This window comes from Perkinsus marinus (assembly GCF_000006405.1).
Source record: "Perkinsus marinus ATCC 50983 genomic scaffold scf_1104296946768, whole genome shotgun sequence".
NCBI classification, from domain to species: Eukaryota; Perkinsozoa; order Perkinsida; family Perkinsidae; genus Perkinsus; species Perkinsus marinus.
This window is the reverse complement of record NW_003210828.1, coordinates 29300-55363: the sequence shown is the minus strand read 5'-3', so window position 1 is coordinate 55363 and position 26064 is coordinate 29300. Positions and strand designations below refer to the sequence as shown.

Here is a 26064-nt window from a genome sequence, read left to right as displayed (position 1 = left end):
TATCCCGGCCGTATTTCTCGAAGCATAGGAGCGATACTTGGGTGGAGATAGAAAGATATTGATTTCAGTGCAAAGATGCGATCAAGTTTTGTTTTTCCAATCAGAGAAACTGGGGACTAGGGAATTGGGGAGTTCATTCAGTCTGAAAAGCCCACGCTTGGTGCTGGTATACACATTTTGTGAATTTATCAGAACTAAGCAAATGGGGGTAATCAGAAACACACTCCGCGCATATCATGAACTTCGAGTTGCAACGTCAGAAATACTCTTTCCCCCGCTGAGAAGCTCCTCCGTCAACTTGGTTGAGCTTGGTGGAAGTTCTATCCATCGAATTGAAATCTGCAGTTCTTGGAAAGATTTCGGTTTGAGCGTTACAGGTATCGCCACAAGCCGTTTTGCTTCAAACGATACCAGCTTCGCAGCCGCTTTGGCGATGGATCTGAAGCAACATTGAAGAGTTTCTTTCGACTTGTACGCAAATCGTGCAGCTCCAATACCTGACAGCCATAGCGAGCGCTATGTCACCTCTAGCGACAACGGTGATATCTTCCTCGCCATCTCTGCAACGATTGTATATGAGAGTTCCAAGTCGATGAGGCTCCGTGGATCGCGATACTTTGATCACATCAGTGACCAAAGGATCGGGTGAGGTCCACAGCTTGAATAGAACAGCATGTCACACATCGCATTATGATTTTAGAAGGGCTTACTGATTCATGTGCTGGAAAAGTTATTGGGAGCAAATGGTAGATCCTCAGGGATGGATCATTCGTTCCTGGGATCGAACCGTGACCCAAAGCCTACAACGGAGACGCAGTTAGTTGAGTATACCTAATAAATTGTTAGACACTCACCTTCTGGACTTCATCCCGTGTATGGTATTGGAGATCTCTCATCGGTGTCACACCCAACAAGGTTGCACTATGTGAATCAACCAGCTTGCAATTTACTCTGGCGGGGGCCTGACAGCAGAATTAAGTACTCGGTTTCAAAGGTGTCTTCCCCACGCGTATAGCTTGAGCTGTGGGGCTTATGCCGATACATCGCAGGGAGGTCTCACTGAGGTTCTCGGGACCTTCCCGGAAATGTCGTCGCAGATAGCGGTTAACAAACTGTATCTGAGGGACTGTGCCACAACTACCTCATCCATGAGCTTACTTGATTCACTTGAGCTCCCACTCCAATCCAGTTTTTAGGAATCGGCAGAGCCGTGATTGCGTCTGCGACTGCTTTCGGCCGTCCGATGTTCATAGAACGATTGATGTTACACAGTCTGCGTGTTTCATGATCCCAGAAACACAACAGCAACAGAGTAGTGGAACGTCAGAAAACAACAGAGAAACATACATCACTCACAAGCACCATTTTCATTGAGTTCACTCCCTACCAGGGAAATATTCATTCGCCCATTGGCGATGTGCTTTCCGGTCGAAGAGCTGGTGAATTACGGTAGGCAGGCTTTTCTCGGCATAGTTGACTAGCCACGAACAAGGAAACCACTCCCAGTCAAGCATCATACGAATGCCCCAGTCTGTATCGCTTGTGGACCTGAAACTCAACGATAAAACCCGAGGACGATTCGCTCATTAACGTACACGTATCGTGATTCTTCGATATACAGATGAATAGGCCGCATGCCTCGGCCATCAGCTTCACCATTCCGCTCGATTCGATCGTATGAAGATACATGTCGCACACAGAGATCTGCCATCTGTGGAAGACTGGTTATTAAATTCACGGTTACAGGAAAACATCTAAAAAAAGTTCTACTGCCGAACGAGTGAATGAGCTTACTTCCGGGTCCACGGACGATCTCCCAGTGACGTGGAGTAAAGTCCAGAACCAGTTGTGTAATTGACGTTCTCTAGGATGCGACCCTGTAACTGGGCAATCACGCCGAAGAGTGAGGTGTTGAAGTCACAAGGTATCAAACCGAGGTCTGCGTATTCGGCGAAGAAGCCAAACATATGCGATTGTTCCTGAATGAAGGAGGAGTCTCATCCCCCTTCCGTATTCGATCTCTTTTACTGCATTCTCGTCTCGGTTGGTCCGCATAAGGCTCAACGGTATGCAGTCCCACTCCAGTGAACGTCCGAGGCTTATCAAAACAACTGCTAATATGACAACCTCCGTTGGGACTCTAAGCTCCTTGGCGATAGCGGCTAAGCCACGAGTCGTCCCCTTGCTCAGCCATAAAGTGCCTGATGCTTTGATATGGTGTGTTCAGTTAGCGTGGTGATTATATTACGAGTTCGGTTATCACCACTTGGTCGCCGGATCTCCATTGCCTGTCTGAGACGGATGAATCTCTCGCTTCCCTGGATGGCACCGAAAAGACGCGCCTCTAGTGTCGGGAAGCAGCATACACTAGGTGGAGGCTCCTGGTCAATCGATTAATACATCATCACCATTATAGATGCCTCATACCTCCCCTCGTGTAGCTCGCTTGAAGACCAGATCCAGCTCTCTAGCCATGGGTGCCACACAAAACCCATCCGCGAACAGGTGCGTGAATCGAACGTAAACATAAAACCATCGGAAAGCTGATAGTCGAACAGAACATGAACGGTAGAGACAGCTGCGATATGAACCATACCTTCCCTGTGTTTATCGACTCCTCGAGGTAATAGAATATGGAACTCTATCGGAGCCTTGAACGCCTCAGTGTGCTTCAAGCGGACAACTAATTCTCGGAGAGATCTGGAAGCTCTCGTCTCAGATTTGGCGCTCGTAAAAGACCTGTTAGCGATACTCCAGTGACATAGGGATGGTATGGTATTGTCTGTTGATAGATAACCCACTTGGTATGGATGGGTACGCAAGAGGTGTCGTTCCCCCTACGAGGTCCGACTCGCGGCCAGCATGCTTCTACTGCTTTCTGGATCCACGCCGACTCAAATCCTGCTGCAGAACTGAGGCTCAATACCTCTTTGCAGTAGTCTTGCAATTCTAGTGGATCAAGTGGGTAGGAACGAAATACTGCGTGCCTGGAGATGGACGAATGAATCCAAGTATCACACAATTACTCTGTAGTTGAGTCTGCTTCCCCACCAGGAAAACAATGCTCAATATCACCTGTCCACCAGTAACCCCAGTGCCTTCTTGATGTCCGCAAGCGTCATTGGATGTTCAGGATCAGTGTACTCGAAAAGCCAGTCGCACGGAGCTCTCTTCCATAGATGGGTTGCAAACATATTAATGCGATACTCAGGAGCGTGGCGAGAGTTTGAAAGTGCAGCCTCCTTAGACGCTTTCGATACCGTCCCTACTTCTTCAACCCTCCTCTGAACCTCGTCGACCAGATCGCCAACAGTTGGCAACGACATCACTTCTCGCGGGCTCAGCTGAGATAGTATACCATAATCTCATGAAGACGCATATCTAACAAGACGCCTCACTTTGATATTCCATTTTTGAGATATTCTGCCACACAATATGACGATGCTCAAGGAGGATAGTTCGATGAGCCTTCCTCCATCAGCAAGCTCCACAGTATCCGAATATCCACCGTTCAAGCTCGACAACATACGCACTATCTGCCCTCGAACGTTAGAAGCAGTTGCCCCATCGTCTACGGGCGTGTTAGGCCTGGTCGCACTCTTGGGTGGCCGCCTAGCTGGAGGTCGCGAACGCCCACCGGCCAAGTTGACATCGACACACTTCATTCGATCCCAGATACAAGACTCGCAAATAAACCTTGGTGATGATATGTGAATCGCCCCCAAGCGAGTGAGCATCAACTCACTGATATCCGCCTTTCCAAACGGTATGGTTCTCTGTGATGCGTTTCGAATACTCGTCTGTGTGAATAGCTGCAACACTCGAACGACTGAACACATAGAAAACTTACTCCACCGAGACGAACTGTGAAGGGCATCGTACTTCTTATTCCGTGATGACCACCATTTGTCTGATTCTATCCATCTCCATTCACCGTGGCTCTCCCGAAACCAACATTCCGAATTCCCTTTAGTTTTGCAGCATCTCGCAACTTCACACCGATACCAGCGATCTCGCTTGCGTGGGGAGCCACCGCGTGTCCTCGTTCGACCTGCACGTCTTGGAGGGACCGCATAACGGGCGATTCTACTTCGGATGATGAATCGCGCTAATCTAGATGTAGCCGGTAAGCGATATTTATCCAGCCATGAAAACATACCATACATGTACCAACACAAGAGCCGGAGCGGGTTCAGCAGATATGGCTGCCAGTTACGCCATCGCCAGTCATGACATAGATACACACCCGCCTCGATTGTGCTTATGGTTGGCCAGAAGCGAAGATGTGTCCGCGTGAAGATTTTCAGTAAAATCACCAACAGGAACATCTGAGAACCCCACCACATTTGACCCATTATTACGGCCAATGAGGCTTTGAAAAAATAGGCACCATATGGGAAAGTGTTATCGAGCCAGAGCAAGAGTGATAAACACACCTCAGCCCAGCGCATTGCCATACGCTCCAAACAATCCTTCGTATCGATCGAGGAACCGAATACAGGGGCTGTATCCGACTGCACTGTGATAGCGCCATAATCCAACAGTGGATAATAGACCATCAATGCTGCAAGGATCGACAAGATGAGTCGGACTGGTTGGACGCTGTTCCAACAGATACTTGCCAAGATGGAAATACTAAAGATGATGAGAATATGAAGTGGCACGCCAACATATAGAGCTTTCTTTGACCTCGCCGCGGACTTCACAGAGAGCCCTCCACCGAGTTCATAGGCTTCTCGATAGGAAGCATCTTCCGGGATGGCATCGTTCGCTAATGGGACAGGAGGCAGCTTCGCAATGACCATCGATAGCAACTCTGATTTCAATACCTTTCCGGTCACCGAGTTCGTGGGAATCCATGCGTCAGGAACAAGGAAGTGCATACACTCCGTTGGTATAGACGGCAAACTACCTCGTACAGCTGCTATCGCTTCTGGCACACTGAGACGGCACTCATAGCCTACTTGCACCACGACATGAATCTCTCCACCAAGGACTTCATGTGCCACCATCAGGTACACCTTCGTCCCGCTTCCGAACTTTTGCGATATCGTACCCTCTAGAGCTGGAATTGCGGCGAATGCTCCACCAACCTTAATGAGATCCCCCTCTCGACCCAAGCACTCTACATAGGGTGAAGAGTCGCCGTTCTCTGAGTCCTTCACGAACCGAATAACGTCCTCTGTTTCGAAAGTAGCAATGCTTTCCACCATACCATCCACTGCCAGGGGTATCTCCTCAATGCTGGGCGCAGTGTGAAGAGGTTCAGTGACATACCCAGGAGTGACCATTCTACCCCTCATGACCATAGTACCAGCTTCCGCGGTAGAACTCAGAGGTTTGGCGCTGACATCGCACCCGGAAACGGTTGCGTACCGCACGGAAGGAGTACGACATCCACGGACTGTTACAGATCGTATACAGAATAGAGATAACCAATACCTGCAAAGCATCCAGACATGGCACCATAGAGAAACGTTCGTCGACTCACTCGGTAGCCACCAACAATTCGATCAGAGTTGCACTACTCCATTTGTCAACGAGTGACTGAGGGCAGGCCTCACCCCAAGTGAAGACCAACTACAAAATAAAGTGTTGCTCGCCAACGAAACCTCTGCTGAGTCCACGAGGAACTTACGAGCTTCTTCTTCCGTATGGTAGTGCCTCTTGTCCACCACTCCTCCTCGGGAGATGGCATCGCATCCATTAGAGTAGGAACGAGCCCGGCGATGACGGTATCATATCGTCCGGATATCATAGCATGCTTTATGAGGCGGAACGGACCTTCGGTCTTATCCATGGGAGATAGTTTGCTATCACCCATGGAAGGTGCTGAGAGGATCTGACAATGGACGCTCGAGATATTGGCACGTCGTGCTTTCCATCACCAGAGTTCCGTGGAATGCCAAGCATATGTCCACTTGACCATAACAGCTAGCAGCCCAGTAGACACTACCTAATAATTTGAAGTTAAATTATTCGCAGAGTCACGTCTCATCACTCGATTGAATCACAGCAGTTCGTCCAACTCCTTTCCATGTCTTGGGAATAACTTCAGCATATTTCTCAAGTTCGTGCATAACCATACCCAAAGTGATACGGACACATTTACTCGATGCAGTCGTACCTGAACGACGTAGCTCGTCGGAGATTCAGGGAGGAATCAAACACGGCCACATGACTGTAGTAGCGTGGTGTGTACCGACCTCCAGTAAAGTGGTACGCTACAGTGTCGCGGTCACCAAAAGCGTATTCCCGCAGGCAATCTTCAGCAGTAGTCTTGCAGCTGATGGAAGCAAGCACATCTTCAACTCCAAGCCTGGGGCAGTCTAGACCACATTCTTCACCAATCAGTAAACAAGGCATCAACAGTCTCTGAACCAATAATGACCTGGCGGTCTCCTGTGTAGCTGAAGCCTCCGTCCCACCACTAGTCAGACTGACCGTTGGGATGCCAGCTAAGAGACAAGCTAGGTATCTACGTAGAGCAAGACTAGACACCTGGATTAATCCAGCTACACACACTTACACTGTGTACCAGTCGATTCCCCTTGGTATGTTGAGAGCCACAACACCACGTGGAAAGTTCTGCCTATCATAAGGATACTTCGACAAGCCGCACAATTCCAAATTGTGACGTATCATTACACCACACTCGTAAGCAGTTTTATACAGGTCGCAGTAACCAATCTGAGGCTATCAACATGAGCCACATCAACTGCTCTCTACTACTAATTCTGCTCATACATTCCGCACCGCTTTCCCATTCTCATCCATCTCAACTGCCGCCACAGTTTCTCCTAGGGTGACTGCCACGTGATGGAACCAGTGATTGAAGCTATCTAGCCAACCGCGTTGTACCATACTGGTAGACCCCCAAACTGAGACTTAAGCAAAAACCACATGAGCTGAGAGCGCTAAACGAACTAGAATGCACAAATATTGCCATCAGGCTAGCAGCGGTACAAGCTCTCCTGACCGCTATCACACTCGCACAATTAGTTGCTGCTTTCGTGACTACACCTCCACTAGAATCGGCTATGGTAAACCTTCACTGGGCAGGCCTACCCTATATAACTAATAACACAAGAGTATAGGTATAAACATTAAAATCGATTAACTGTAATACCAATCAGTGACGATAATCAAAAGTTACCACATCTCCCACGGCTTGAAACCATACATGGCACAAGACTGGGCAAAATCATCTTGGAAGTTATCGTCTTCGAAATCGAGATATCCGACCTCGGACAAAGCGAACTCTATGGGATCCACAGTGCCGTCTTCATTGAGCCAGCTCGGACCGTTCTCATTATCAGGAGCATTACCAAATCTAGTGATCCTCATACCATCATTACTGACCTTATCGAAGGGTTCCTCGTTATGACACACGCTGCACTCGTGACCATCAGTGCCATGATTGTCAGCAGAACTGGCATCTCCCTTATCCTTGTTCTGAGCAGGAACATCTCGCTTGCCACCGTCGCTCGACATGGGCTGAACCGAAACGAATACAGCTGCTAACTCATAACTTAACACCGCGCAAGCCAATTCAAGAAGTCCTAAAACCATCAATTTTGCTGGACAAGCGAACACACCGTTAGCTCGAAGGGACATGTCGACCCGAGTGGCACTGCTTGGCGCAATCCCAGGCATCAGTAGGATCTACGTAATGAACTAAATGGTTCAATAACCACTGCAGAAATGAGAAAATTCCTCGCATCAAAGATCAGATGGTAAGAAACTATCTCGACTTATCTCTCGGCTCTCTTGCCGACCGAACTATGGCATTCCACAACAACAATTCGAGTTCCTCAGGGTTGTGTTCCCTACTGTCTACTGCCCGACATCTCCCCACACTGTGGAACTGTATTGAGCAGATCTGATTGAGCTCCAGATCGCAATGCTCGTGTTGAGGAGCAGAAGAGCCGATTTCGGTGAGAGCAAGCTCGACAAGGGTCACCGTGCGGTTGCTATTCGAGCAGCTAGAACCGTATGCCTCATTGCTGTCGGTTCCTTAGGTCAAGCCACCCAGGTCAAGCAAGGACCTCCAGTTGGCGTCACCACGCCTTTGTCGTCACCGTGGTGATCGAAATGAATCACCATCGAGCATGATACACGCGAAATAAGGGACGTACCGCAAGGTCTGATTCGCAACTAGCTGACAAGATCCGTCAGAGCTGAAAGCATAGATGTGAGGCCTGATGCTGAAAGATCTGCAGCTGAAATAGGAGGGTTGCACGACAGGGTGCGTTCAACGGTTTCATATCTTGCGCAAGACGCGCGCCCATGTGATCGATTCGCAGCTTCGAATTATGCCCACATTCTGCTGGCAATTCTTCATCATGACCGAGCTTGCTGAAACATGCTCTTTCTGCTAGGTAGATTCTTTGAGAACTTTATGAAAGATGTTATGCGCGTATGCATGGTCTAAATCCTCAAATGGCACGGAGTATCGGTTCTCAATAACGGTGGGAGCATGATTGGAATTAGACTGTTTACGATGTCGAAGCCCTACACAATTCAGAGTCAGTTTTCCTACCGTCATCGAATTCCTGTGCCGTTCAATTCTCTTCATTTATGCCTCTAGACTACATCATGCTCGACATTATGCCGAGAGTCTCAAGTATGATGGTAGTATTGGGTGGAGTCGGCACCGCTGTCTCTGCGCGTACAATCCTCAATTGCGTGGCGAATACTCACTTCATCGTGGATTCTTTGGCACATCACGAATTGACAACGATTGTTGCCGATGGGATTGCTGTAGAAGCTGGCAGATATTCGAAACCTAGCTTGAGTTTCCACCCAACTAGCTGTTGGGAACTTGATACACCAGCCATTGTCCTCCGCGCGAATCATTAAGCCTTCTCTGAGTAAACAAGCACTTCACAGGGATAGGAAGGTGTCGCAGTGAGAAGCTGCAGCCTGTGGAAGTCTGTTAGGATGAACAGGACATGAGTGCATCCTGGTGGATAATCGGGCTAGGTCTTATCATGCTATAGCCGTTGTACTGAGTTTCACATACTCAGCAATGTTCGAAGGATCAGAACTTAAGGGGAAGCTAATTCGACTTTCGAGTCGTTATTCGGCCATGCTCAGTACTATCATAGCAACGGATAGTGTTGTCATTGGTGAAAAACTAACGTCAGTGTTGTCCTTGTGATTGTTGTACTTATCCTGTACCTGTCGGAAGCGTAATGCTTGTCGGCACAATAGTTGCTTATGAGTACACATTCTCCTGTTGAGGTTTAGGTCTTCTGCATGATGTATTGCGTTCCACTAGGATCGGTGAATGGATGCTCGTGTATCCTGTTGGCAAAGCAGTCAAGGTCATTGAGTCGTGAAAGAAGCCAGGTTGAGCCCCAAAATAGCTATTTTAATAAGGGCTTACAACGAATCTGGCAGTCGATCCAGGCTTCAATAATTCTTCCGCGTTCTAGTGAGGATTAAGACTGGTGCTGGAGGCGTGAGGCTTGGGGCTATTTACCAGGCTCCTCATACTCGTTAACTCTATCATCTAAATTGCCGAGAAACTATGGCGAGCAAATCATGTGGGTCGGGATTCGCTTCCTGGACATGGAACTCGAAACTCCTTTCCATGTTGTTCATCGAACATTTTGCTTGGTTGTCTTGAAGTTCAGAGCAATCTGAGTTAATACGAGTTTGAGAGGCGCTGTGTGTGCCGTAGTTGCCGGTGAGCCGGGCTCTATGGGACTCACTACGAGGGGGAAATTCGACTCCAGTTGGAAGGAAGATTACACCCGATAGAAATGGAGATTGGCGTCCGCAGAACGTATCGGGTGAGCCTCGCCGGCATTCCGTACCGAGAAGTAGGGAGTATGGTTTCGGCGTGGTGCACTACTGTGATTCTCCTCCTTACGCGTAACCACTCAGAACTGGAACAAGCTCTAGGAGAGGCGCTCGGCAACGACCTTGTCACAGTGCATGTAGATTGGGAATCTACACGTAAGTTTACCGGCTAGCTAACTCGTATGCTAGCCACTGTCGTTTTCCTCATACATGTACGTCTCAGGCATACATTCACTCCGTGTTGTCGGTGTTATATGTTGGGTTCACAGTGCAATGGGCGATTGAGGGATCTTATCCGCTGGGAATACGATGTAGTTTGCATTGCGCTGTTTATTCTCAGCCTCCCATGGATGGTGCCGGCGGAGGGGGTGAAAGCGGATTAGCGGGCTATATACCAACATACGATTTCAACAAACGTGAAGATTACGACTATCACGTATCTTACGACTATTTAGGAGGTGAGGCTTGGTGGTAATATGGGAAGGTCTTCAGTGAACATAGTTGTTCATGACTCAGGTCAATTGGGCAGAGATTTGCTGTCTGAGAAACGAAAAAAGGAAAGGAAAAAAGGAAGATATGACATGAGACCTGTGAGGGCTCCCGACGACGAGGGTAGGGCAAGATGTTCTCATCCCTCCAGCCGAGACTTTAGAACGCGGCTCCCCAGCACTTGCATGAGTGATCATCCTGAGTTGTCTCAGTGTTGAGAAATCGGATCGTGAAGACAGCAGAATTCGTCTGTAAGAGCAAGAACCCAGAGGGATTAGAGAACAAAATAAAGTAGTGATTTGGTGTCCCTTGCTCCTTCCATTGAGCGGCGGCTCCCCCCGCCCGAGCTTGTGGAGCGTCACTCATCCATTGCACATCTGAATTCTACTCCTTGCCAGATCATCGAAGGATCCTAAGATGCTATTCATTCGAGATGAGGAACATGAAGCTCATCAGTACTATCTCTGGGCGAAGCATTGTATCAACCGCGAGGTTAAAGACTGGGAGTTGATTACTCCCGAGAATGTATGCCTCCTGTCAATGCCAGCTCGCCTGAGTGCCGTTCTGTTCCCAGGAGAGTGCCAAGCGTAAACAGCAACAAACGGAGGAACTCAAAGACACAGAAGCTAATTTCTCTATCGGTATGGATGCGACTACGAAGCAGCTCCGGATGCACTATATCGAACAGGTACTCGTGTGGAGGTACTAGGGTTGAAGAGCAAGCCTGAGCTCAACGGCACTTCTGGTAGTAGCTTAACGACGTGAGGGAGGAATAGTCTGGACGATCAGGTACCGTGGTGGGCAAGAACAGTCGTAGTGGTAGGTTCGAGATCAAACTGGATAAGACTGCTTCAATTATGGCTATCAAACCGGATAATTTGATGTATGCACCTGAGACGGCTGAGGAGGCGGCTGAGAGAAAGAAGAAACAGAAAGAGTCCGGGGTAGTGTGGGATAAGTCCTCTTTGTGGGTGGTCACGGGACTATTGTAGATACTTCCTGATGGATGCGCCGTTCATGTTGCTGGTCTGAAGAGTGCTAGTGCAACGTAAGGACTGTACGCAGAGAGCGTTTGGAGCAGCTTTGCTGTTCAGTTGGATAAATGGACAATACGGAATCGTGGTTGGATGGAATAGTGATAATAAGCGTTACGATGTCAAGCTCAACTGCGATGGGTCTATCAAACAACTGAAACCAGTAGTGATGATGGAGGATATAACTTGTTCCTAGAGTGCTTGTAATCGGTGAGTTCTACTCAGGAGAATGTACGAGTGAAGTTGCCCGAGGGATGGACTGAGTATTGGGATGAAGATCAGCAGCGGCACTACTACGTGGAGAATGCCACTAAGAAGGCATCAATTGATATGACAGCAGCAGGCCTCGATAATTCCGGCATACTGTTTAGGTTACTTGGAAGCATCCCGTGTTCAGTACCGGGGAGGCAGATATAGGCTCCAAGCCAGTGATGGAGGTACACCAGGAGGGCTGAGCATGCATTCTCTTGGTCATGTCCCATATGTATCTATCAGGAGCACGCGGCGTTTGAAGAAGAGGATGGTGATGCCGGTCAGGGGGACGACACAGGCGAGCCCTTATCAGAGTCTGAAGATTCAGAGTCGAGCGCGGATGGTCTTGAAGACGAAGAAGCCGCGTAAGAGCAGCAGTGTTCGATAATGCTTGCATTCCTTATCCATTCCACAGGCGTGACCAGACATCAGGTCTTGGAGCTTTCGAGCCTAAGTATAAGAAGGTGCGATATACGGCCGAGGGATATGATCCCACTAAGACGAGGAATGATCGTAAGCTTCTACTATGCATTGAATCAGCTTCCACCTACCTACTGCCTACCCAGCAACCCTGAAGACGTTGCCAGCACTCCGAGAGAGGCTGAATAAGATCCGTGCTCATCTACTTCCTGATCACGCTGATGCAGTTCGACCGATTACTCCAACGGTTGTGAAGTAGGGCCGACACGAATGTATACCGCTTTTGTATCTAATCTTCTCAGGCGCAATATGAAGGGTCCTGTACTCTGCACCAAACTAGAGGGATTGATGAAGGATATCAATGAACTATCTACTCCGCTACAGTGTAATCCCATCCTCTTCTAGTATTCCGAGAGTTATCCCATTGTTCACACTTTTCAGCCACTGGCACACACTGGTCTCAGTTGACTCCATTGGGGTGCGAGTTTGCTGATACCTTTTTGGTGGCTGTGGAGCTGCAGGTCGGTATCTGTGAATCCCTCCTCATTCCCTGCTGTGAGTTCTTCCTTCACAGATGAACGAGCTAGCCTTACAGACTGCGATAAAGACACGACTGCAATTGTTGAATCGTATGCTCCTGGCGCTGCAGAACTCCAAAGCTCCTGTATGTCTTGCGGAATAACTTGATCCGCAATAAGTAACTATTTTCGCTTCAGACGGAACTTCAGCCCTATGTAGATCAATCCTGCGGAGCCCTGAAGATGATGTTCTTCTAGCATCTGTTTCATTGAGAGTCATTGCGTGGAGTTAATGTTGTCTATCGAGGCTAACCGCTTGATTTGGTGTTGTGCTTTGTAGTGGCGGTGTAGTTGTTACCCTGCTTCTCGAACAGCCGACTCCGTCAAGATGCCGCCGAAACAGGATAAGTTCGCTGTGAAAAATGCGACGGCCAATCCGCAACAGATTACAGCCGAGCAAATTCTAAGGGAGGCAGTCGAACGGATGGGCGATGTAGTGTGATTATTGCAGCGGTTGTTACTCTTCACCTTTCTTGTTCCAGGAGCGTCCCGGGCCCTCTCGGAAGATCGCGAGCAAGGAAGAGCTTGCTGACTATAAGTAGATCCGAGAATACTACTGTTCATCTAGCGACTAGTGGATCTCTTTTAGGGTCAGCAAGCGGAAAGAGTTCGAGGACACCTTACGTAAACAACGACACCATATGGGCACTTGGATTAAGTAAGGGGAAGAGGATGATGGAACTCCCATCATGGGAGGCGAGTCATAGATGGATCCCACAGATATGCTCAGTGGGAAGAGTCTCAGGAAGAGTTCAGGAGGGCGCGATCAGTGTTCGAGAGAGCACTACAAATCGACTATCGCAACTCATCTCTTTGGTTGAAGTATATCGAGATGGAAATGAAACATAAGTTCGTAGCTCATGCGAGGAACTTGTAAGCTGCGCTACCCTCTCGAATGATACTCTGGAACTCAATAGGTTCGACCGAGTCACGAGCCTCCTTCCTCGCCATGATCAGTTCTGGTATAAGTACGCTTATATGGAGGAGCTTCTCATGGACTATGCTGCGGCAAGAAAGGTATAGCCCACAGGGAGTAAAGCAGAAGGCTCATTCGATCGTCATCCAGGTCTACGAAAGGTGGATGCAGTGGCAGCCCAGCGATAACGCCTGGCTCCAATACATCAAGTTCGAGCTCCGATGCCATGAAGTTGAACGGGCCAGAGCCATCTATGAAAGGTTATTATGGGGGATTCTACTCTGTGGAACATCATATGACAGATATGTATCACAAATCCAAACAGTCATGTCGTTCACACGCCTGGCGAAGTTTGAAGAGAGGCATGGGAATAACGTAGTAGCCATCTAGCATTGCGGGGGGCATAGTGAGCTTTGTAATTTCCAGGTTCGGGCGAGGGCCGGTTATCAGACGTGTCATGACGCTTTGAAAGATGATTTGGGACCGGAGGGTATAACCGAGGATCTGTAGGGACATTTCTTTGTTGCCCTTGCCCTTGAGATTCCACGCTGCAGATACGTGAAATGGGCAGAATTCGAGCAACGTGCTGCGAGAGATGATCCTTCGGCAGCAGCGAAGGTCTACAAGCTTGGGATAGATACCCTGCCCCCGGAAAGGACTGCTTACTTGCGTGACAGATACGCCAAGTACTACGAATAAATCCTGATTCGGCTGGGAAATTACATATACTCAGGTATATGAAGCAGAAAGGCACGCGGACAGATATTGAGAGACTCCTTCTCGAGAAGTGCAGGTTGAAATATGAGAAACAGCTGTCTGACGCTGATGGCGTTGACGTCGATATTTGGATCAACTATGTACGATATCGTTATTCCCCGTTGCCCTCCCGCCTGCTCAATATCCGCATCGCATGGTAGATACTCCTCGAAGAAAACATCGGAGACTCCGCGGCACAATGCCGGGAAGTGTACGAACGAGCCATCGCCGCAGCCCTGCCGCCCCAACAAGCAGCTTCTAAGGGACGGAAAGATCTCTATAGGCGATATGTGTACGACTACTAGCATGTGTTATTTACTTGTATAGACCCCTCATCCATGGTAGGTATATATGGCTCTTTTATGCCAACTATGAGGAGTCTCTCATTCAATCTGGGGAATCGACACCCGATAGGGTTCGAGAAGTGTAATAATGAGAACACAGTGATCTCATTGTGTCATTTTATGTTATATTAACTGATTCAAATCATGGTAGATATCATACAGCTCTTGAACTCTTCCGATCACGGAAGATATACTTCAGCAAACTGTACAATGCTTACGCGGAGTTTGAGATTCGTCAGATGGATGTTGGCCGCGCTAGGCTTGTGTAAGGCTGCTCTGGTTTAGTAGATTGTCCATGTTCCTCCCTGAGTGTGATCTCTACGACTGCTGCGTTCACAGGTACGGTCGCGCAATCGGCGAATCCAAGAAAGCTTCAGTGTTCCGCTCTTACATACAATTTGAATTCAACCTTGGTCAGGTGGATCGAGCACGCAGGATCTGCGCTAGGTAGAGACCCGCTCTGCTCCTGAGCGTTATAAGTTCACATCACGCAAGCCAGAGGGGAACTTTCCATGTTTGATAGTTACGTATCCGCTCACTCGCTCGAAGCAGCCTCTTGGGTTTGCTGGATGGATATGGAGATGAAGCTCTCCGAGGTCAACAGAGCTCGGAAGCTTGGGGAGATGGCCATTAGGGTATTTCATATCATATGCCTCAATGAACGAGGATCGTTCCTGCCGTAGCTCGCGGACGAATCGGCATCTGACGAGAGTGAGGAGGTCATGAACGAGCCGGAGCTCATTTGGAAGAAATGTATCGATTTAGAGATAGAACAAGGAGAAATGGAGAATGCCCGGTATGTAACGCGAGCTGTTGAGGAATTGAATGTATTGACTACTCCAGCGACCTATTCGAGCGATTACTTGATCGGACTACCCACGTCAAGGTTTGGCGGTCGTATGCGGATTTCGAATTGAAACATGGGGACCAGTCGTTCCTGAAGGCGAAAGAGGTGAGCCAACTTCGTCAGCTCACATTTGATCGATGGTGGATGTTCGGGAAGGTTCTCGAACGCGGTATCGCGGAGGCCAAGAGAGACGAGGATCCTGAGTCCCGCAGGTTGCTACTTGAGTATATGTTGAAGTTAGCGAAGGAAGTTAAAAATGAGTGAGTTATCATCGAAAGAAAACAAAATCGTATATTTTCGATTCCCCTTCCTTATAGCGATATTGCTAACATTGAGAGTCGGCAACCCAAGGCTGTCAAGCACAAGGGACGTGTTGACCCAAGCCACGGTGGTGGAGAGTCTGGTGCAGATGATACAGTAGGTGCAGCCGTTAACCACTTCTCTCTGTTATAGTAGCCCATATGTACATATTCGTAGGTAATGATAACTGTATGGGAGTTTCCGGATGACGAGGTGGCTGGGGATGTTGCCAAGAAACCGAAGATTAAACTATTGGAAGCTGCCAAGCTGTTCAAGAAAATGCGTTTGTCAGAACAATCGGGTGGAAGTAGTCATCTATAAGACTGGACAGAACGTTGATAAGTTTCCATCATACACAATGTCTCGAGTTCAACAGTGTCAGCTACAGAAGAACATAGGTAACATGAGAAGCGCTTGCATTCTCTCATTCTGCATAATCTTTTTGACTCCTGCGCGTTTACTTGACATGTATCAGGCCTTTCTAGAAAACGGTTAGTCAATACAGTATTACCACTGATCACCCAACCCGGCTAACCAGAACAGTTCATTCAATGTGGAAAAAAGTTCACGGTGGTCGAGGAGAATACAAGCGGTGTAGTATATGCACTATTAAATCTTGTTTTTTCTTCCTCATACGCTTCAAGTGGTCTGGCTGACAACATTCACACTTCATCATATTGTTCTTTCCGAAGCGAAACTTACATCGGTTCGATGCCACGTGTTCTGATGCTGTCTCGATATAGCACCAATAATGCGATCATCGATCAAATCCATGACATCATCAGGCTTGAGTCTAGGGCTCCTGTGAGAGCCAAAGATATTGGTATCGACGCCAATTTGTTGGCTACCCTTCCGGCATCCGCTGAACAATGTCCGTGAGTAATGCTTGGACTGCCTCAAAATGCATGGGAGCTATACCTAAACTCTCACACTTGGATCTATCAGCGGTCGGTAGTTGGTCATAATGAGGGAGAGAGCTTGCCGTCCTGAAATCGACAATAGCAGCTAACCAATGATAAAGCAGGATACTGCACTACCAGGTCGCCGACAGGCTTCCTCCATCTAAAGGTGTCATCTGCGACCTCGAGAGAGAAGCATTGTCTGTGTATACGTAAGCGGAGCTCGCCCCAGACCTCCTGAAATCGTACAGATGCCCACGGAGCAACTCCCCACATAATAGTAGTACCTCATGGCGTCTCGGCGAGCTTTTTCGACCTGGAGATATCTCTGATATTCCTTCTGGTCCCCACAACCACGAACTCGTCGGTCTATACGGCTATCCATTTCCTACACAGACCTTCGAATCAAGCTGAATAGCATATATAAATACCTACCTCCCTCAACTTCACCTCATGACAGATACCACTTGCCAACCGACTCAGGACTTCGTCCGCGGTCTCATCTATGGCAGGCGCGAAGATCTTGAGACGCTCGAAAATCAACTACAGAGTCCTATCTTATTCATCGTTGTCAAAGTTATGGCCGTTACCTTTTCATCGGTCTTACGTCTTTTGCACGAGGCCTGATACTCGTTGAAGTTAGCTCCAACATTATAAAGGAAGCTTGGGCGGTCACGGGGATGAACGAGTAAATTTTTCCTTCTTTCGCGCTCGGTAACCTGGAAAGTTAGCTACCTAGAGCATACGCGATGCTATCAACTACGATACTATACTAACTGCTCAACTATAAGTACTACGATGCTATGAACAGATAGCTCTCGAGAGATGAGCCCCCTGTACCAGCTGATGGTATGCCATCATGATCCTGCCGTTCCTCGCTGTCTCCGCGTCATTCATATCGGGTAGCTTATCGGTCTGATTGTCGCTCATCAGCTCGGCTACCAGGCTCTCAGCGTCCGGATTCCAGTCGTTCTCGAACTCGTCCCTATAAACACTGTATCTGATCACGGACAGGGATAATGGTAGCGGTCCCATCAGATCTCTCTACTTGAGGAATTCGTTGATATCGGGGATATCTTTGATTTTACCACGTCCACCAGGTAGGTGCGGAACCACAGTTAGAGTTGCTTGATTCGTTACCGGATCTGACCTCACCGAGGTACGCTAGAACCCTCAGAACTTGTTACGAGCCGGTACCTGGTTCAGGTGAAGGAGATGTGGCCTTTGCCTCTGGACTCGTGGGAGCGGGCAAACTGTTGGTGTCACTAGCAGCTGGCGAGTGGTCACCTGAACACACATATACACGCCAGGAGTGCGAGTCATATGTTCATCATCACCAGTGGTGACGATCTCCACATCGCTATCTCTAGGAGTAGGGCTGGGGGAGGAGGGGAACTTGTGCTGCATCGTCGCGTTGAAACTATCGTACAAATGATAATAACGACAATTCGTCACCATATCCGTGAACCATATTATTCATTACTAATTAGAGATATTGTTCACGCATTTCTCTACTTGTCCCTCAGAGATATGCTTCAAATTAGCACCGCCAATCTGGGCACATTGGTGTATTATCCGCTCCAGATGCAGCGGATGTCTGTGAAGAAGGAAGGATGGATAGGATGATATCGTCGGCTTTTTGATGCTCACTTTCCAAGTTTCGCAGAGCCTCCTGTGACACCCATGAGTCCAACAATCTCACGCTTGTTTAGCTTGAGTCTAAGGTGGGGTACTGTGCCCCCACCCACAGGAGGAATACCACCTGACCATTGTAACGCATCATCTCTCAGGGGCTATCTGAGCTGAATACCAGGATATTTAGGACTTTTCGGAGGAAAGGTCTCTTGGAGATCACGTTGCCGTATGGTCACTGGACTACTGCTGCTACTACTACTGCCTAGTCCTGTTGTAGCAGGAATTACAGTGTTTTGATTCCCTCTGCTATCGTGCCCGATCCGAGGGACGACATAGTACCTCACCCAGATGGTTAGGGAGACTAGACATCAACAGAAGGCAACCATACTTGTGTGTTCGCAAGTGGTTGCCAAACTCCACTCCATTGGCAAAACACCTAACACAGAGGCATACTCTGCCAGCCTCTTCAGGGCACTCGGCGCAGACAATATAAACATTTGATGTGAGGCCTGAAGGGTCGGGGAGGGGAAGTGTTCAGCAGTTGCAAGGAGAATGAAGACTCACGGAAACTCAAATGGCATGATTCGCATGTGGCCTTGTCTCCAAGTATATCAGGGAGGTCATCCACATTCATCCAAGGAGGCATGAATGAAGGCCGGTGGCTTAAACGGTAGCAGTGTGTGGCCTGAACGGTAACAATCGGATAAACGTTTATTTTTTAGGGAGAATCGCGGGCCTACGGCCCACTTTAACTGCTACCTCCATGGCTGTGTGTGATAACCACTTCACGTACGAGTTCTGCGCGTATCGTAAAAATACTGAAAAATGCGACGACCGGGGTTCGAACATGGAGCCCGTGACCTCGCTCGCCCTGGAGCAAATGGAGGAGGCAACGCAACGCAAGTTGCGTTGCGTTGCGTTGCGGTTACCTGAAATCCTGGACGACAGAGGAACACAACGTGCACAATGAAGCACGCAGTAGAAACCTAAGTGCTTCAATAGACGCTAGACTGATCACATGAAACTAAGATGAGTGAATTGATATAAATCCTGTGGGGGATCATCAGGTCGTGCTTTCTTCCCCCCCTTGACCCGGAGGTAGGATGCGGAGGTCGCCCAAGAGAGGTGTCGACTGGACTCCAGGCACTGGAGGGCACCCAGGCGAACCTCCTCCTCCTAGTGGACAAGGTGATCAACTGCAGCGTGCTGCTTGCACCTCAGCAGTGACCACCTCGTCACCAACTCGTAGTGTGGCCTCAATACAGAAAGAAATTGTTTCGCAATCACGTGGGGGTTCTACGTTCAGTGTTCGCTGATCATCGAGAGATGCTGAGAAGTAGTCGCTTAGGTGACATGCAGAAATTAGTTTTCACGTTTGTTTAACTTTTGGATGGGTCAAACCCACACGCGGCATGTGTATAATCTCTCAAGCAGAGACGTACAGATTTATGCCGTGAAGCCTAGCGAAGTGGATGACAAGACTTGGCCGCAATGGGTGAACTCGAATATCATGCAAGTAACCAAATCGAAGACGCAGAGACGTAGCATCAAGGCGAATAAGCAAAATAGCATAATCGGTGGGTCGCAAGTGAACACATTCGAGTCTAGGCATATCGAAGACTTCTGTAGGCATTCCGGAAGACCGTACTGGAACCCCTCCGGAGGCATCTACAGACGGGCGGAGCGAGGCGTCTACGATCAAGGTGGACCGGTATTTGATAGGAAGTGTCGGATTCAAGACTTCCAGGACTCTGAAGTTCCCTGCGAAGGCTACAAGGGTAGGAACTATTTATTCAGTGCAAAACATCCGCTGGTTGGGTCATCACTCTTTCTTAGGTGACCCTAGTGGCAGCCGGTGGTGCCGGCAACATTTCGGAAATACCGAAAATGCCGCCAAGCTCTAAATCCTCTAGTATGAGGTCTCATCATTCACTTAATCGGCGCACACTTGGGCTGGAAAGTAGACGCTCGAGCAAGCAAACTGCGAAGCAAGAGTGGGAGCTGGCTAGTATGACAAAGGACCTCGTCATTGAAGAAAATCACCATGGTGAGAGGGTGGAGTCATTAACACACTTCACTGGTCTTCTCCCTTTCAGGCCTGAGAACACTCCGGCTTGCATACCGCGATGACAAGGTCCACGGCGAGAGATTGCTTTACGTGGTCAATGTAGATGCTGTAGAAAAGCTAGTACCAGCCATTGAGGTGACATAAACTCAACGCACGGAATCATGGAAGGTTGGGCATACAACCAACTCTCAGGAGAATAAGATCCGCATGAATGCCACATCGCCAGACATGGCATCACACGATACGAGGGATAATGATTCCACGACAACCACTCCAAGGAATCAAGCAAGTGATGGATCTGATGATGAGTGGCAATGGGTATCTGCACGGCCACAGACATCTACTGGGGATACTGATTATTCTACGATGACCCCAACTTTGGCATGTGAGGAACCATCGCCAGGTAGATAGGGGAACGGTAGATTCGAAGGATTTCAATGGGGTAATTGGTGCCTAGTCGGGGCTCGTTCGCGATTTGCTTCGGATCTGCAACGTGCCCCCCGTCGATTGTTTCTCACGAAGGCCAGCACCATCACATCTACTCGGCTCTCTCGTTTGGGATGGCTTCTCCAATTTTCAGCCTCCACCCCCAGTAATGGTAAGAAGGTGATGCTGTCTGTCATCGAAACACCTGAAGACCCCTTACATGTGCCCAATCATGAAACCAGTATAGTTGGAACTGGGCATCTGGTGCCGCCTGATCCTGAGTCCATGACACTATCCAAGCCGGATACTGACGGGGAAGGGACTACATTAACCTCGCCTAGGGATAAGGCTACTTCGACTCATCTTAAGAAGCACAGGGTAAGCTGGGGAATGGAACAAATTACTTGAATTCCCTTGGTGAATCTCTTCTACAGCAGAGTCGTCGCATCTGTGCTACGCTCAGACCGTCAAGACATCGAAGTCGTCACTTGTTTCTAGCAACGTCTTCGGTGCCGCCACGTCAGCTGTCACCGGTGGAGTTACTAAGGGAGTGGATTCTTACAGGAAGTAATTACTCGCTTTTTACTAATAAAACTCGGCATTTGTGGCTGATTCTAGGCAACAGTTGGAACGTCAGATGGCTCTGCGTGCATTCCTAATGAGTGTGCCTGAACCACCTATGTCCGAAGAGGCATCGGGTTTGGTAATAGCATATGTCGGCAAGCTCTCAATAGATTGGGTGAAGGTTGCGAAAGAGGTAGTAATGGTGATCAGAGATGACGCTAGACTTTAGCTTATTGCCGCTTCAGGCGGGCGTCGGTGCTGCGAGAGGTACGCTTATGGGCGGCACGGTGGGAGCGGCTGTCATGGGTGGCATGATTGGTTTCTCTAGAGCGGGTGAGGATATCTTTGCTGCATGGCGAGCCTTGCTGACAAGCTCATGACTACTCTCAAGGTGCCATGTTCGACGCAGCCAACAATGTGGGCGCGGCCACAGTCATGAGAGGGATGGGAACGGGGCTGGTACTACTGCAGGGCAGTTGACGTCTCAGCGTGCCGAATTCTTAAACATCGGAGTATCAATCGTGTCGTTGCAGGGTGTAATGGTGTCGGCTGCAATCACTGCATGTGAAGTTGGCTATCACGTCCGGAAGTGCAAGCAGGGGAAACTTCATGTGCGCACCACTCGACGGAAGGTCACAGCAGCGGTGAGTGGTGAGCTGGTGCATCACCAGAGCTCATGCTCTGTCGCATCCTATCGAGCGCCGAGTTTGAGCGAGTCCTTTCAGTCCATGCGAGGTGCCGCCAACGCAGGGCTTTGTGCCCTCACAATCGTCCCAGGAGCTGGTTTGATCGTTGCCATCATTGGTGGTGTAGCATTTAATATTTGCGATGCAACGTTCGGATGGTCCGACAAGGCAGGTAAAAGCTATGTCCTTCGAGTCTGGGAGGGGCAGTAGTCAGAAACGACACCTCGGGGCCCGAACACTGGGTCCGTGATTCGCGGCTCCCGGGCTGCTGGGAGTCCTGGGCTGGGACTCTTGTTGTCTCTCTCTCAGCCAATAAGTTGGTCCCTCGGTCGGAGGACGAAGAAGTTTTTGAAGGCAAGGTTGTTCACGAGAAAATGATTGAGGCTGTGAGCTTCAATTCCTGAGAGGCAGTACACCAATCTCTTGGTAGGCTCGTGAAACACTCGGGCTTAGTCCCGAAGAGTCCCTCGATGAAGATGACCTTAAACGACGGCTACGACGTTGGATGCTTAGTCTACATCCTGATAAGAATGCGCAACAGGTTAGATCGACTTATGTTTGTCATGTCACCCATGCCGTGCCGACTACCGTTCAGGCTGAGACCTTTGCGTGCAGGTTCACCCCCACTTGCACACGATAGTTACTGCCTGTACTATCCTCATCAACGAAGCAAGAGATATCGAAGCGCAGAGGAACCTTCGGAAAGTGGAGAATCCGCTTGAGTCAACTGAAGACAACGGTAATGCGATCGCGACTGTGTTATTATCCGGAATCCTCACGCATACCGATTGCATCACAGATGTAAATCCTTATCAGCTGTTATGTCTGATGGATGAGCCGGATACACACTCAGAAAGAACGTCTGATGGTCTGTGCCGAGATTAATCTGGTGTACCCGAGAAACCTTAAGAGGAGTCTCTGAGCTCAGTACGCTCAGTCCCTTTGAGCATGGGCCAGAGAGCGTTTCTTATTAGCTGTATTCTACTACTCCCAACTCTCATCCTTCAAATGCGAAGCGTCATCCACATGGTGTCACATTCATGCAGTCTCGTCATATGTGGTCCGCTTCTATGTATATCCAATATCCTCGCAGGCGTAGCGCGGAGTTACTTGAGAACTTGATCGGTTTGAGGATGAGAGCCACCCCTCAAGCCTCTCTGTATGTCGCAGATCATTTTCTCAATGCATCAACGTATTTTTTTCTCTGATGTCATGTCCATCTGGCTCGGATCGGGGAACGTTTATATTCTTGAGCCTTCGTTCTACAGTCTATGCGCCAGCTCGTGTACTTCTTTTTCGAGCAGCATTTTTATAGTCACAACTGTAAAATCTCTCTGGGCTGGGCTTCTGTAAGCTTTGTTGTGTTCATAAGTGACTATGATGATGCACGGTCTGGAGGACGTACCGTTCTCTTTTAGTTAACGACAGTAAATGTTGAATCGTTCCGTGCGTGGAGTCGGGAAGACTGTCGGAGGCCTATTACGGCCTTTCAATGTCCCGGGTTGGAAGAAAGCCCACACGCCTATCTACTGTATAATGACGCTGCGACAAGTCGACAAGTGTGTGAACGGTAACAAAGAACCAAGTTTCGCAGCTGAGGATCTCAATGAGCTGATGCAAGCCTTGATCACTAGCGGCACCCACCAGAATCCCCTCAATGCATCATTGGCGGCGCAAGCTATGTTCCTTTTGCTGAAGCTTGGGGTGTCACCAAACCACGCGGTTATTGGTAAGCTCATTCCTCTCGCCTCGGAAGCAGTCGAGAGTCAGGATATATGTAGTCTTGTATGGAGCATTGCATCTTGTGCAGCCTGCTACGATAATAAAGCGGATGAAGGACTGCCTCATGCGTTGTTGGTCTTGTACCATGCTGCAACGGCCAAGGCTTTGTCGAATGCGGGGGCTCTGTCATCAAAAGACGTGGGGATGCTGCTCTGGGCAATAGGGAGACTCGAATTTTCTCCACAAAACCTGATGTTACTTACCAAAGTGCTCTCCGAAGATCGTATCGATTGGGATTGTCTGGCTCCACGAGACATGGCTATGGGTTTGTCCGGATTGGCCAAGGCTGGCTTGTCTCTTCCATCCCATGTTGTGGATTCTTGTTGTAGACGGAAGGACTTGAAACTGAGAGAAGCAGTGCACATACTATGGGCTGTGGTAAAGTCTGCTGGTGAGTGGAGGCCTCAACTCGACGTGCTGGTACCGATTGTCCGTCGCGAATGGAATGAACCGAATTCACGGGATGCTATCATGGCAATATGGGCGCTCGTCCACAGTGGAAACCCGTCCACTATCGCTTGGGCCGTATCACCGGAAAGACTCTCCGGTATATCAATGCATATGATCAATGATCAGGATCGTGCAGCGTATGCGTTTGCCCTCGGACAAGCAGCGTCGACGATGTCGGTACTGAAGGTAACGACACAGCTCCGAAACCTGGCGGAGCTTATAGACATCAACTCGTCGCCGAGAGAGATGTCTTTCTTCCTCTGGGCTTGTGCATGTTCTTCGCGTTTTCCTGCCAATGTGATGAGTCTCCTATATCAGTGGGTGGCTGAATGGTATAGCGAGCTAGTGAGGGATGTGAGTAACACAGTTCGCATGTTATGGGCGATCGCTGTGTTCGACGCTCGTGGAGCTTCTCGAGTGGTACCAGTCCTCTATGCAATCCTTCGACAACATCAGGTCGAGGAATTCTCGTCAAAGGAGGCTGCAATAACATTATGGTCTCTATTTGCTATTTGTGGATGTACGGACATTCTATTCGCGCGCCAACTTGCGACAAGGATAAATCCTTACGAACGAGCACACCGAGCTCAACTTTATCAGGCGAGCCTAACTTTACAGGAGGCCATTACGACAGATCCCGGGGCCAGAGTTGTTTCGAGTAGTGCTTTGCATACCAAGGTCTGTCTCGTACTTGGAAGCGAATGGTGTCATGAATATGCAGTGGTTCCGGGCGTTGTCGTTGATATCGCCAAGCCAGACGAGAAAATAGCTGTAGAGGTCAATGGAAACCTCCACTATATCGAGTTCGTTGATGGCTCTGAGCGTCCTTTTCCAGATGGCGCAACGAGTTGGAAGATCCGTTATTTGGTGACTCATGGATGGGTGGTCTCTACCTTGGTAGAAGACGATATCCGTCTGATATCACACCTGCCATTCGTCGAACAAAAGCGAGCGCTTCTCGATATGATTGCGAAGAATACTGCTAGTGACCTTGTTGAAAGCATGCGTTTCTGATTGATGCTAAGATTTCATGTTGCGTTTGAAAATGGTGTCTTCTCGCAAATATTCATCTCACACGTGCCAATAGCTCTTCCGGTGTGCAGAGAGAAACAAATCGTGTCAGTTGTACGGGAGGGTACTTACGATACTCTCATGATGAGATATTTATCAGACAGCACATTTCCACCGTATCCTCTATTTCTAACTTTAGACCCGCCAATAGCGTTGTACGGATGTTATCAGTCGTATGGTTACGCTTAGTGCTGCTGAAGCTGGTAACGGTGTGCTCAATAGATTTGACGCGACGGGGGGACACTTTCTTTACTTTCATTCGACTCAATGCCATTGAGTCGAATGAAAGTAAAGAAAGTTGAGTCAATGGTCGGGGCAACTGGACAATGATACACGGTGAAGGATTTTCATTGGTGGCAATGAAGTGATATTTTTGATGTTGAATGGATCCTTCGTTGTAAGGTGATGCACAGCAGCTAGGAGACAAGGTGAATACCAATGGTATTATATCACCATAACTGGATTTTCATTAGTATGTATGAGTGAAAATGGACTTTTTCTGCTCATGATGTTCAGCACGTCACTCGTAGCACTCCACTTTATGTTACCAGTTCGCTGTGTATCTCGATAACCCTACGTTCAAAACACTACGCGCGCTTCCACGATGAAAAAGTTAGCTACCACAAACTACAGCAAAAAACTCACGCGAAATCCACGGACATTGGAACTACTAACCGGTGCGGAGGAGCACGTGAACCTACGGAGAGGAAACAATTTTCCCATTTTGAAAGCGCCAC

General features: G+C 48.8%; 8 protein-coding genes across 9 annotated transcripts; 3 read left to right on the top strand and 5 right to left on the bottom strand.

The window, feature by feature from the left end:
* Positions 1-212: 212 nt before the first annotated feature.
* Pmar_PMAR020722 (hypothetical protein) lies at positions 213-1264 on the bottom strand. Its single transcript, XM_002779530.1, has 6 exons — positions 1159-1264; positions 1008-1118; positions 855-962; positions 711-800; positions 498-658; positions 213-439 (listed from the first exon to the last, which is right to left on the bottom strand). Exons 1-6 carry the CDS (start codon positions 1249-1251, stop codon positions 235-237), a joined length of 768 nt encoding a protein of 255 aa, XP_002779576.1. The 5' UTR covers positions 1252-1264; the 3' UTR covers positions 213-234.
* Positions 1265-3916: 2652 nt separating this feature from the next.
* Pmar_PMAR020721 (hypothetical protein) lies at positions 3917-6864 on the bottom strand (the record flags this gene model as incomplete). Its single annotated transcript, XM_002779529.1, has 11 exons — positions 3917-4051; positions 4437-4635; positions 4690-4771; positions 4913-5442; positions 5492-5580; positions 5639-5842; positions 6015-6127; positions 6207-6286; positions 6392-6478; positions 6530-6690; positions 6748-6864. 11 exons carry the CDS (start codon positions 6862-6864, stop codon positions 3917-3919), a joined length of 1797 nt encoding a protein of 598 aa, XP_002779575.1.
* Positions 6865-7152: 288 nt separating this feature from the next.
* Positions 7153-7494, bottom strand: Pmar_PMAR020720 (hypothetical protein; the record flags this gene model as incomplete). Its single annotated transcript, XM_002779528.1, has 1 exon — positions 7153-7494. One exon carries the CDS (start codon positions 7492-7494, stop codon positions 7153-7155), a length of 342 nt encoding a protein of 113 aa, XP_002779574.1.
* A 2662-nt stretch (positions 7495-10156) lies between these two features.
* Pmar_PMAR020719 (hypothetical protein) lies at positions 10157-12781 on the top strand (the record flags this gene model as incomplete). The annotated part of the gene is made up of 18 exons (XM_002779527.1): positions 10157-10268; positions 10327-10422; positions 10512-10590; positions 10698-10824; positions 10874-10940; positions 10988-11044; positions 11089-11243; positions 11292-11347; positions 11394-11496; positions 11559-11651; positions 11705-11770; positions 11829-11950; positions 12001-12098; positions 12152-12260; positions 12308-12390; positions 12447-12526; positions 12580-12669; positions 12722-12781. The coding sequence occupies 18 exons, from the start codon at positions 10157-10159 to the stop codon at positions 12779-12781; spliced, it is 1653 nt and encodes a 550-aa protein (XP_002779573.1).
* Positions 12782-12870: 89 nt separating this feature from the next.
* Pmar_PMAR020718 (crooked neck protein, putative) lies at positions 12871-16068 on the top strand. The gene is made up of 20 exons (XM_002779526.1): positions 12871-13016; positions 13066-13121; positions 13173-13241; positions 13304-13456; positions 13501-13600; positions 13650-13759; positions 13802-13874; positions 13926-14005; positions 14054-14185; positions 14233-14356; positions 14417-14547; positions 14601-14681; positions 14751-14864; positions 14939-15046; positions 15123-15234; positions 15283-15395; positions 15443-15551; positions 15603-15706; positions 15764-15863; positions 15924-16068. Exons 1-20 carry the CDS (start codon positions 12912-12914, stop codon positions 16065-16067), a joined length of 2118 nt encoding a protein of 705 aa, XP_002779572.1. The 5' UTR covers positions 12871-12911; the 3' UTR covers position 16068.
* A 637-nt stretch (positions 16069-16705) lies between these two features.
* Pmar_PMAR020717 (hypothetical protein) lies at positions 16706-18052 on the bottom strand (the record flags this gene model as incomplete). Its single annotated transcript, XM_002779525.1, has 9 exons — positions 16706-16732; positions 16784-16882; positions 16920-17033; positions 17081-17188; positions 17236-17364; positions 17486-17645; positions 17694-17790; positions 17843-17932; positions 17983-18052. The coding sequence occupies 9 exons, from the start codon at positions 18050-18052 to the stop codon at positions 16706-16708; spliced, it is 894 nt and encodes a 297-aa protein (XP_002779571.1).
* A 75-nt stretch (positions 18053-18127) lies between these two features.
* On the bottom strand, positions 18128-18649 carry Pmar_PMAR020716 (hypothetical protein; the record flags this gene model as incomplete). The annotated part of the gene is made up of 3 exons (XM_002779524.1): positions 18128-18242; positions 18296-18407; positions 18625-18649. 3 exons carry the CDS (start codon positions 18647-18649, stop codon positions 18128-18130), a joined length of 252 nt encoding a protein of 83 aa, XP_002779570.1.
* Positions 18650-19637: 988 nt separating this feature from the next.
* Pmar_PMAR020715 (hypothetical protein) lies at positions 19638-23344 on the top strand. Of its 2 annotated transcripts, none has more exons than XM_002779523.1 (16): positions 19638-19857; positions 19910-20058; positions 20117-20327; positions 20377-20483; positions 20541-20733; positions 20929-21152; positions 21238-21341; positions 21393-21531; positions 21584-21671; positions 21730-21797; positions 21872-21982; positions 22064-22196; positions 22334-22410; positions 22455-22565; positions 22640-22763; positions 22824-23344. In XM_002779523.1, exons 1-16 carry the CDS (start codon positions 19671-19673, stop codon positions 22907-22909), a joined length of 2112 nt encoding a protein of 703 aa, XP_002779569.1. In that variant the 5' UTR covers positions 19638-19670; the 3' UTR covers positions 22910-23344. The 2 variants fall into 2 exon arrangements, with proteins under 2 accessions (XP_002779569.1, XP_002779568.1); XM_002779522.1 differs by having other exon boundaries at positions 20541-20751.
* Positions 23345-26064: the final 2720 nt, after the last annotated feature.

What these genes read in the sequence shown, in the direction of transcription:
- Pmar_PMAR020718 (XM_002779526.1), top strand. Translation starts at nt 12,912, where the DNA reads ATGCCGCCGAAACAGGATAAGTTCGCTGTGAAAAATGCGACGGCCAAT. An exon ending in CAGTCGAACGGATGGGCGAT is followed by an intron (nt 13,017 to 13,065) that starts GTAGTGTGATTA and finishes TTCTTGTTCCAG; the next exon opens with GAGCGTCCCGGGCCCTCTCG. An exon ending in GCCAGAGCCATCTATGAAAG is followed by an intron (nt 13,760 to 13,801) that starts GTTATTATGGGG and finishes ATCATATGACAG; the next exon opens with ATATGTATCACAAATCCAAA.
- Pmar_PMAR020715 (XM_002779522.1), top strand. Translation starts at nt 19,671, where the DNA reads ATGGGTCAAACCCACACGCGGCATGTGTATAATCTCTCAAGCAGAGAC. An exon ending in TAAGCAAAATAGCATAATCG is followed by an intron (nt 19,858 to 19,909) that starts GTGGGTCGCAAG and finishes AGACTTCTGTAG; the next exon opens with GCATTCCGGAAGACCGTACT. An exon ending in GAGGGATGGGAACGGGGCTG is followed by an intron (nt 21,798 to 21,871) that starts GTACTACTGCAG and finishes GTGTCGTTGCAG; the next exon opens with GGTGTAATGGTGTCGGCTGC.
- Pmar_PMAR020722 (XM_002779530.1), bottom strand. Translation starts at nt 1,251, where the DNA reads ATGAACATCGGACGGCCGAAAGCAGTCGCAGACGCAATCACGGCTCTG. An exon ending in TGGGAGCTCAAGTGAATCAA is followed by an intron (nt 1,119 to 1,158) that starts GTAAGCTCATGG and finishes ACAGTCCCTCAG; the next exon opens with ATACAGTTTGTTAACCGCTA. An exon ending in GCGCTCGCTATGGCTGTCAG is followed by an intron (nt 440 to 497) that starts GTATTGGAGCTG and finishes ATGTTGCTTCAG; the next exon opens with ATCCATCGCCAAAGCGGCTG.